Genomic DNA, 10,834 nt, shown 5'->3' with positions numbered 1-10,834 from the left:
AGCACACGTGACCGTAAAGGAAATTAATTGCCGACGGCAGTTTTTTTCGTTCAGTCCGCTCATGGCCAAAGGCTCTCAGCTTTCTCAGCTAAAATCGGCTCTATCTCATGCTGGAATCACCGGGAATAATAGTCAGAATGGGAAGAAACGCAAGCGCTCTGCGCCACAGGAGAAGGAGAAGGAGAAACGAGCCGCAAAATTAGATGAAATACAACGGAAGCTCAATCCTTTCGATCTTAAAGTCACCAAGTTAAAGCACGATGTAGGAGGTCGTAAGCTGAAGGGTGTCACCGGGAAACCTGCCCAGAGTAAAACAGCTGGAATTGAGCAGGTAAGTCTATCTCCTCCACATGAAGGGATAAGTGATCATAGAAGACGTACGGAATAGCGAAAGAAAACACTACTGAAGGAATATGAGGAGAGACACCGAACAGGAGGCATAATAGATCGACGTTTTGGTGAAAATGACCCGACCATGAGCTTGGAGGAACGTATGCTAGAGCGATTCACGAAGGAACGACAACGTGCTTCTAAAGGAGTTGCCTTCAACCTCGAAGATGAAGATGAGCTTACACACTATGGACAAAGTTTATCCAAACTCGATGATTTTGATGACATCGGACTCGAAGAGGAGGACGAAGATGATGAAACCGGTAATCAATTTAAGCAAGCGTCATTTCCTTTATCGCTCAAATCGCTTCCTAGGCCGAATTAATGAAGATATCGTTAAATACACACACTTTGGTGGATTTGACGATGACGAAGATGAGGATAACGGAGAGGTATCTATTACCCCAAAATTTTACTAATATCTGAAATTCATATCCGCAGCCAGCCAGGAAAAAATCCAAAGCCGAAGTTATGGCTGAAATTATAGCCAAGAGTAAAGGACATAAGGTATGTGTATATTTTCTATATCTGAACACGTCTTAACTTTAAGATAGATACGTCGTCAAATGGAAAAAGAAGAAGGGGAAAATGTTCGACACGAACTTGATCAAGCCTTTGATTCCTTACGAAGTCTTCTCTACGCTCCCGATCCGTCTGCAACTGGGTCTAATTCAACACCACTCGGTGCACCTGGTCCCTCCTTATCTGTTGCCATCCCTGAAACAGCATTAGTCGCAACAGAGAAGACAGCCAACTACGACCAAGCCGTTCGAGAGTTGGCATTTGATAAGCGGGCCAAACCTAAAGATAGAACTAAAACCGAGGAGGAGTTGGCGGTTGAGGAGAAAGAGGCTTTGGAACAAGCAGAAAAGCGACGAAGGAAACGCATGTTGGGTTTAGAAGATAGTGATAGTGAGAATGAAGGGAGATCTAAAAAACGTCAACGAGGCGGCGATGACTTGGAAGATGATTTTAATAATGAGGAGTTGGGATGGAACGGTCTGGGAACAGGGTTGGAGGGTGCCCATAGTGGAGAAGAGGAAAGCGATGATGACGGTACCGGTGATAGTGGCGAAAGTGCACAGGGTGCAGACGAAGATGATTCTGAAGAGGGGGATGATCATGAAGATCAAGACGATGAGGAGCTTGTCAGGACATCTCAAAAGAGAAGTTTGTCGTCTCTGAAAGGGAAGGGCAAAGAATTACCATTCACGTTTCCCTGCCCTTCATCGCATGAAGAGCTCCTCGAAATTGTCGACACTGTAAATGACGATGACGTTCCGACAGTCATCCAACGCATAAGAACTTTATATCATACAAGTTTGGCCGCCGATAACAAATTCAAGCTTCAGGTTCGTGACCCTTTCGCCGCTGATTTTCTCTTCTCACTGAAATGATCTCAGGGTCTCATTGGCGTCCTCATTGACCATATCCTTTACATATCCTCCCCGCCAAAACCGTCCTTTTCCGTTGTTTCCTCCCTTTTCCCGCATCTTGCCGCCCTCACAAAAGCATATCCCATCCAGTCTGCAGAACACTTTAACCGCAAACTCGTCCTCATGCACAAAAATCTCAAGCGTGGATTATCACAAGGTGCTCTGCAACCAGAGGCAAAAACTTGGCCAGGTTCCGCCGAGCTCACGATCCTCCGAATAATTGGTTCGTTGTGGCCGACTAGTGACATGAACCATGCTGTCGTCACCCCAACACGAATTTTAATGGGCGCATACCTTGAATTAGCTCGAGTACGGTCTCTCAGTGATATCACCAGTGGACTGTTCCTCTGTACGATTTTCCTTCAATATGAACAGTTATCTCAGCGATTCGTCCCGGAAGCGGTGAATTGTCTAGTCAACAGCGTTTTACACCTCGCTCCGAGCAAGTATCAGGATGCGTCCCAACTCCCGGGATCATTTCCATCGCCTGATTTTCGGTCGACGAACTGTCGTCACTTGACTCTTGACGCAAAAATGGCTAAAGGCTTAAAAATTCAACAACCTGATTTAAACGACCTCCTCACTAACCAGAACCACGATGCCGCATCGAAACTGAACCTTTTGGCACTTTCGCTAGATTTGCTCGGTCGATATGCGAATATTTCGAAAGGTTTAGAAGCATTTGTCGAAGTATTCGATCCCATTAACCAGATTTTGCAAAATCTCAAACTGGAAAAGTTTGAAGACGACCTTCAAGTATGTTGTTATACTTGCTTATTTATTATTCCCGTCTAACTTGTAACTACAGGCTCGAGCTACATCAACAAAGGAAATCATCGAGCGACTGCTCAAATTTACTCGTCAATCTCGACGTCCTCTGATGCTGCAAGCACACAAGGCCATCCCGATCCCTTCATATGTGCCCAAATTCGATTCTACGTCGTCCTCGTACCTTAGACATCAGGATCCCGATAAAGAGCGAAACGAGGCTGCCAAATTGCGGAATGAGTACAAGAAGGAACGTAAGGGTGCTATTAGAGAGCTTCGCAAAGATGCGAGGTTCCTTGCGGGGGTACAGCAGGCTCAACAGAAGGAGAAGGACAAAGGTTACAGAGAACGTATGAAGCGCGTGTTTGGTTCACTGGAAAGTGAAAGGGCGGAAGAAAAGGCAATGGAGAGGGAAAAGGCGAAGGAGAAAAAGAGAGCTGGAAGAAAATGATCTTTTTGTCTTATGCTTCTTTTTTTTTTTTTTTAATATCATTTTATTGCGCGCGGAGGCGGACCTCATGATGCGCATAGACTATCTATGTGGCCCCTGGCCTGCTCTAATTCCTCCAGGTACGAAAGCCCCACAGACGGATCTACATCCCCCTCTGGTCCAACTCGTCCTAGAGTTGTTTTTGTCGTCTACCTTTGCCTAAGGCTGGAGGAATTGAGCTGTACATATCTGTAATACATAGGAGATATTTGTAATCAGCGATGGGCTCAATGGAGCCAACGAAACGGTCGGTGGCATAGGGAATAGGATGGGATGAGTGTAGGTAGTAGTGTTAGCTCGTCTCTTGTGGTTAGTAGCGCTGTCTTTAACTACAGTTGTAATCCCTGATCTATTTTGTGCGCATGCCAAGCGAGGGTATTTGTTCGTCGTTAGGCTCGAGTGGTTGGGGGTGGGTTATTTGTGTCTGCTGGGGTCACGTCCCCGAAGGTTTTTTCGAAACGTTTTGTCCCCCCTACGTATCGTAGCAAGTGTGGAATGCATTTTTTGTCTGATAAGAGGTATTGGAGCGACCGGGTTTGTCTTCCTAGCTTTTGTCGTAGGCGAAATCGTTCCTTCCTGTAGGCAGGGCATTCAGTAATGTAGTGTTTTACCGTTTCTATGGATGTCCTCCCTGCGGTGTCGCAGTGTGGGCAGTTTGGGCTGTCGGCCTTTCCGATCCTGTGGAGGTGCGAGTTTAGGGGCACATGTCCTGTTCGCAGTTGGAATAGGATGCTTGTTTGCTTTCGTCGCATCTCCCCTGTATTTTCTGCAAACTTTGAGTTAGTTCCCCTTGGGTCAATGATAGTAAACTTCCCGTGTCACGGTGATTTGGAGAACCGGTGCGCCCATCTTGTTTTCAGGCTTTTGTGGAAATGTTGCCGTATTGCTGAAGCCGTGGCAGGTAGGTTTCCATTCCTCAGGTACGCAGGGAGGTCCACCTTTGCACTGGTGTTTCCTTCTGCTGCTTTCTTCGCTTCTCTGTCGGCCCGCTCATTACCCTCGATTCCGCAGTGTCCTGGGATCCATGCTATTGTAGAGATCTTTTCTGTGTTGTTCGCCTTGGCCATCCGTTTCGCTGTTCGTAGTGTCGCTTCGATTATGTTCTGGCCAGATTTTGGGAGGCGGCTTTCCAGTGCTTCTATGGCTGAGCGGCCATCAAGGCAGATTAATGAACTTAGGTGATTAGGTTCGTTCACGTACCTATCTATTAGCTGTAGTCCCAGCAGTATGCCTACTCCTTCTGCATCATATGTTGTGTGTTCTGTTATAGGTCCTAGCTGGTATCGGAGGACTGCATCTGTGAGTAGTTGACCGTTTTTGTACAGTACCGCTGCCGCGCCTGTCATTCCCCCATACCCTGAGCCGTCTGAGAAGATTTTGTATGTGGCCGATTCCTCTTCCAGTGATCGAGAAGCGTCGTCTTTCTTCAAGATCCTAGTTTCAATTGGGGATGTCCACTGGGCAGTGCGTTGGGGAGAGGTTATCGTTTCGACCGTAGCTGGCGATGGTGTCATGAAGTATGTAGCCCCTATCATTTTCTTTTTCTCACCGTCTCGACGCCCTTACTTGTACGATTACATCACTGTCAAATCCCATCGATTACTGACCCACCTGATCCCCATCATCGATTACTGATCCACCTGTTACCCTTCTCCTTCTACTGGCTTCCGCCACCTTCCTTGTTCCTAAACTGTACAGTATTACATCGTCATTTCTCGCAGATCGGATTATGTATATAAAGCCAGCCCCTCACAGCCTGGTCCCTCATCTTGACCTCTCTGTCATTATCTGGGACCAGGTATGTGCTTACTTATTGTTACCTATGACTACGATACTCAATATATCTCTGTCATTATCTGGGACCAGTTTGCCTCCGCTCCGCTTAGTCGCTCCGCCTCATCGCCTTGCTTAGTCACTCCGCTTTCCTGCTCCGCTAGTCACTCCGCCTCTGCCGCTTCGTGACATTAGGTCAAGATCCATTACTGCACTGACAGCCTACCGATAAGGTTGTCCTTGCAGGGTCTATAGACACCACGTCTTCCCCAGTTCCGCCCGACTCTGAAACACCTGTTGCCAGTATAGACTGCTCCGCACTCCCGCACGCACTTGACCCCAGAGACCAAGCTCACGCCCATAACAACGACGATACTTGGCGCGATTGCCAGTCTCAACCTTGCCCCAACGCCCTTTCGAACTCAATCCGAGAGCCACTCACCGTGAGCAATATCACCTTCTTGCCAATTCCCCAACCCCGATTGCCTACTCCTATCATGTCGACTCCTATTCCGCCTGCCACACCAGCCCCACCCGCCTCTGCAGAAGATCTCATGACTCAGCTGATTAAACAAGTAGCCAACCTTGCTACAGCCATGGAGGAACGCTCATCCTCCAAGTCCAACATGAACAAACCCGAGGTATTCAAGGGAAAAGATAGCGCTGAGGCGCGTCGCTTCATGGCTCAGTTCCAGAACTGGGCATCGGAACAACCTGATCTCACCAAGAGTCAGGCAAAGCTTATCAAGTCAGCCCTAGGGTTCTTCACTGAAAGTGCGGGTGACTGGGCAACCCCGCATTTGCTACATTTCAATGCGGAACATCCCCCCTTCGGAGGAGATTGGGAGGAGTTCCTGAAAGAGTTTGTTCAACGCTTTGAGTCAGTAGACCCGGGTATGGAAGCTCGCAGCGAGATCAAAAATCTCAAGCAAAGTAAAGGTCAGACAGTTGCGGAATTTGCTCAGAAGTTCAAGGATATTGGGGATCGGACTGGAATGTCTGACATTGATTTACGAGAACGCTTCTTCACTGCCCTACTTCCGGAGATCCGACAAAATCTCATCATTGTAAACATCGCCCAAGGACTTGCTCTGACTCTGAAGGAGGCAATCAAATGAGCCATATCAGTGGACGTCTACATGCATGATCCCACCATGACTGGCCGGAACTCTGGACACACTCCCACACATGCTGCTCACACTACCCTTGCTGACCCCCACGCTATGGACATTGATGCAACCCACACTAGTAATGGGAATACTAGGGAGGCATTCCTAGCCCGCATGCGAGGACGATGCTTCGGCTGTGGTGCCCAAGGTCATGTCAAGCAAAACTGCCCACACCGAGAAACTACCTGCCGTTACTGTGGACGCCGAGGACATCTGGAAGCAGTCTGCCAAGACAAGTTCATGGGACTCGGACGAGACCGAGGCCGACGCCAGCAACCTCGATGCCAGCAGATATCCGCTACGGGACCCACACCATTCTCCCTATTCCCAAATGAATCCGTCCAGATTGCTTCCTCGACCCCAACATCTGCCCCTGCAACCGTACCTGCTACTCCGAGCCCCCCTAACCAGGACTTTTCTAACCAGATTGGTCAAATAAGGGAATTACTCGATCGTGCTAACGCTATGTCTTCCTCGTCCTCTGGCTTTCAACAGGGTTTTTAAAGAGGGTACCCGCCTCGGCTGCACCAAGAGTACCCCGTAATCAGTTTGTTATGTTCGCTACTTCTTCGTATGACTCGCACCCATCATGTACAATATCGTCGATCCGGGAATTAAACTCCACTTCCCCACATTTCCGAATTCATGTGAGACTAAGAGGAAGGAATCATAGTATAACAACTGCAGCCATGGTAGACTGTGGAGCTACCGCCCTGTTTTTGAACCAAGACTTTGCCACCCGGAACCATGTAAGATATGCACCCCTTCATAAACCAATTGACGTCTTTAATATTGATGGAACACCTAACCGAGCGGGACGGATAACCCATTTTGCACGCCTAGCACTCACAGTGGATAATCAAGAGCGGTGGATGGACTTTCTGATCACCAACCTAGGAGGCGAAGACGTCATCCTTGGACTCCCCTGGCTTCGGAAGGTAAATCTGGAGATCGATTGGGAGAAAGGACGACTTTCAGTAAAGCCCCCTCGAGTAGCTATAGAAGAAGTCCCAGACGAGGAGATCTCATACTCTCATCGAGCCGCCGCTAACACAGAAAGCCCAATCCCTGAACTCCCGAACCTGGAACCTCCCGCTGAACCCCCTCACATTGAGGTGCCACTGGAAGCGACCCTTGAAGAGAGCGAATCAGCAGTGGTGGAAGAACCACCAATACACCGAATCCGAGCCAATCATAAAACTCGCCGGGCATGGGTAAAAGCAGGAATCCTAGAGGAACAGACCGAGGAAGTCTGGTGCGCTGCAGGATTCACTTACTCCCAGCAGCTAGCAGAGGAAGCCAACCGAGACAAACCCATTAAAACCTTTGAAGAAATGGTCCCTGAGCAGTACCGTGATTTCAAAAAGGTTTTCTCAGAATCTGCCTCCGAACGATTACCTGCCCACCAGCCCTGGGACCATGCAATTGATCTCATACCTGGAGCACCGGCGACCATGCGCACCAAGATTTACCCCATGTCCCTAAATGAGCAGGAGGAGTTGGATCGCTTCTTGGAAGAGAATCTGCGGAAAGGCTACATTGTTCCCTCCAAATCACCCATCTCGTCCCCAGTCTTCTTTGTGAAGAAGAAGGATGGGAAACTCCGTTTTGTACAGGATTACCGGAAACTGAATGAGTATACAGTGAAGAACCGCTACCCCCTCCCATTGGTGGCTGATATAATTAGTCGGCTTCAAGGGGCTCGATATTTCACCAAGTTTGATGTACGCTGGGGCTATAACAATGTCAGAATCAAGAAAGGCCATGAATGGAAAGGGGCCTTTGCAACCACACGAGGGCTGTTCGAGCCTAAGGTTATGTTCTTTGGTCTCACCAACTCCCCTGCAACGTTTCAAGCACTTATGAATGCTATATTTGCAGACCTCATTGCAGCTGGAAAGGTAGCGGTTTACCTAGACGATATCCTCATCTTTAGCAGTGATCTTCAGGAGCATCGACGAGTGGTACGGGAAGTACTAACCCGGTTGGAGAAGCATGATCTATACCTACGACCGGAGAAGTGTGAATTCGAACAACAACAGATTGAATATCTAGGCCTCATTATATCAGAAGGGGAGGTGAGGATGGACCCGGTAAAGGTAGCTGCAGTTCGCGACTGGCCAGCCCCCACTAACCTTCGAGAGCTACGAGGGTTCCTTGGATTTGCTAACTTCTACTGACGCTTTATCCGGAACTTTGCAAGGATAGCCAGGCCCCTGAACGACCTCACTCGGAAAGATATATCCTTCACCTGGATGGACACCCAGCAACAAGCATTTGATACTCTCCGAGAGGCCTTCATCTCTGCACCCATCCTAGCCCTATGGACACCGGACAGACCAACCCGAATCGAGGTAGACGCTTCAGGCTTCGCTACCGGCGGTGCCCTCATGCAGAAGCAAGATGATGGCCAATGGCACCCCGTCGCCTTCAGATCAGCCTCTATGCAACCAGCAGAACGAAACTATGAGATCTATGACCGGGAAATGCTAGCCATCATAGAAGCGTTGAAGGACTGGAGGAACTTCCTGGAGGGACTACCCCAGCCATTTGACATCATCACTGATCACTCTAACCTCGAATTTTGGCGCACAGCTCAAGACCTCACCCGCCGCCAAGCTCGCTGGGCTCTATACCTTTCACGGTTTGACTTCCACATGATCCACCGCCCTGGTAGAATAAACACTCAGGCTGATGCTCTTTCCCGTATGGCAGCGCACCAGGTACTAGACAATGAGGATAATCGACAGCAGACAGTCCTTAAGCCCAACCATTTCACCAAAATTGCAGCTTCTATCCTACGGAACCCCTTAGAGGATCACATCCGGAAGGCCTCACAGCGGGAAGCACAGGTATTGGAAGGTCTCAAAACAGTCAAAGAGCATGGACTACAGCGCTTGGCCAATGGAATCGCCGAATGGGAGGAGGACAACGGTCTGGTCTACTACCAAGGACGAGTGTACGTGCCAGCAGACAATGATCTGCGCACCGAAGTACTACGTCAATGTCATGACCATCCCACTGCCGGACACCCTGGGCTCCACGGAACACTCGATCTAGTTAGCACCCATTTCTGGTGGCCAACACTGCGCTCCTTTGTGGAGAAGTACGTAGAGGGATGCGAGACGTGCGCACGCAAAAAGATCCAAAGACACCCACGAGCTGTAACTCAGCCATTAGACGTACCCTTGGGTCTATGGGAAGAGGTAGGGGTGGACCTGATAACGCAACTACCTAACTCCCAAGGATACGACGCAGTCCTAGTCTGCACAGACCTCTATGGGAAACAAATTCATGCCCTCCCATGTACCAGCTCCATCACTGCAGAAGGGGTTGCTGACATCTACTACAAAGAAATCTTCCGTCTTCATGGGCTCCCTCTTCACTTCAAGTCTGACCGTGGGCCTCAGTTTGCAGCCAAACTCATGCGATCCCTACTTGCCAGACTGGGAATAAAATCAGATCTTACTTCCGGGTATCGCCCGCAGTCTAATGGTCAAACTGAACGCGCCAACCAAGAAGTAGAAAAATACATTCGACTCTACGTAGGCCGTCGGCAGGATGACTGGGCAGAGCACCTCCCAATGGCTGAATTCGTAATCAACTCACGGACCCATTCTGCATTAGGCATGTCCCCATTCGAGCTAACCTACGGATATCTCCCCTTGTTCAACATCCCAGTTGGACAACGCAGCGGGATCCCAGCTGTAGATGACCGCATACGGATACTCCAGGAAGCCCGACAGGACGCAGGGGCTGCCTTGCACTTAGGGAAAAAGCAGCAGAAAGAGGGATACGAACGAGGAAAACGGAAAGCCCACCAGTTCAAAGTCGGAGATTTTGTCTGGCTCAGTGCGGAAGACATCAACCTCCAACTGTCCAGTGAGAAGCTAGGAGATCGACAGCTCGGACCCTACTGAATCTTGGAGAAGATTGGACCCCTGGACTACCGCCTTGACCTCCCTATCTCCCTTGACCGCATTCATCCTGTGTTCCATGTTGACAAACTCTACCCCTGGAAAGGTAACACTATCAATGGAGAAATACCACCACCACCAGAGCCGGTCTACCTAGAGGATGAAGACGAACCGGAGTATGAAGTAGAGGAAATCCTGGATAGTCGGGTCCGGTGGAAGAGGTTGGAATACCTGGTAAAGTGGAAGGGTTACGACGCAGGGCATAACTCCTGGGAACCAGCGCCCAACCTGAGCCGGGCTCCAAAAATTGTTCGCGCCTTCCACAAGAAACACCCCACAGCAGCAAAAGCTTGACCATCGAGGGCAATGGTCATAAGAAGGGGGGTAATGTCATGAAGTATGTAGCCCCTATCATTTTCCTTTTCTCACCGTCTCGACGCCCTTACTTGTACGATTACATCACTGTCAAATCCCATCGATTACTGACCCACCTGATCCCCATCATCGATTACTGATCCACCTGTTACCCTTCTCCTTCTACTGGCTTCCGCCACCTTCCTTGTTCCTAAACTGTACAGTATTACATCGTCATTTCTCGCAGATCGGATTATGTATATAAAGCCAGCCCCTCACAGCCTGGTCCCTCATCTTGACCTCTCTGTCATTATCTGGGACCAGGTATGTGCTTACTTATTGTTACCTATGACTACGATACTCAATATATCTCTGTCATTATCTGGGACCAGTTTGCCTCCGCTCCGCTTAGTTGCTCCGCCTCGCCACCTTGCTTAGTTGCTCCGCCTCATCGCCTTGCTTAGTCACTCCGCTTTCCTGCTCTGCTAGTCACTCCGCTTTCCTGCTCCGCTAGTCATTCCGCTTTCCTGCTCCGCT

The 10,834-nt window shown here is 49.3% G+C and overlaps 1 protein-coding gene across 1 annotated transcript; it reads left to right on the top strand.

Annotated features, from left to right (window-relative positions):
• Positions 1 to 61: 61 nt before the first annotated feature.
• C8R40DRAFT_1172038 (nucleolar protein 14) lies at positions 62 to 3,045 on the top strand (the record flags this gene model as incomplete). Its single annotated transcript, XM_046231808.1, has 7 exons — positions 62 to 331; positions 389 to 653; positions 706 to 782; positions 832 to 897; positions 945 to 1,742; positions 1,794 to 2,582; positions 2,635 to 3,045. 7 exons carry the CDS (start codon positions 62 to 64, stop codon positions 3,043 to 3,045), a joined length of 2,676 nt encoding a protein of 891 aa, XP_046085201.1.
• Positions 3,046 to 10,834: the final 7,789 nt, after the last annotated feature.

Source organism: Lentinula edodes (genome assembly GCF_021015755.1).
Source record: "Lentinula edodes strain Le(Bin) 0899 ss11 chromosome Unknown C8R40scaffold_23, whole genome shotgun sequence".
NCBI lineage: Eukaryota > Fungi > Basidiomycota > Agaricomycetes > Agaricales > Omphalotaceae > Lentinula > Lentinula edodes.
The sequence above is the reverse complement of the archived record's forward strand: the minus strand, read 5'-3'. Positions and strand labels throughout refer to the sequence as shown.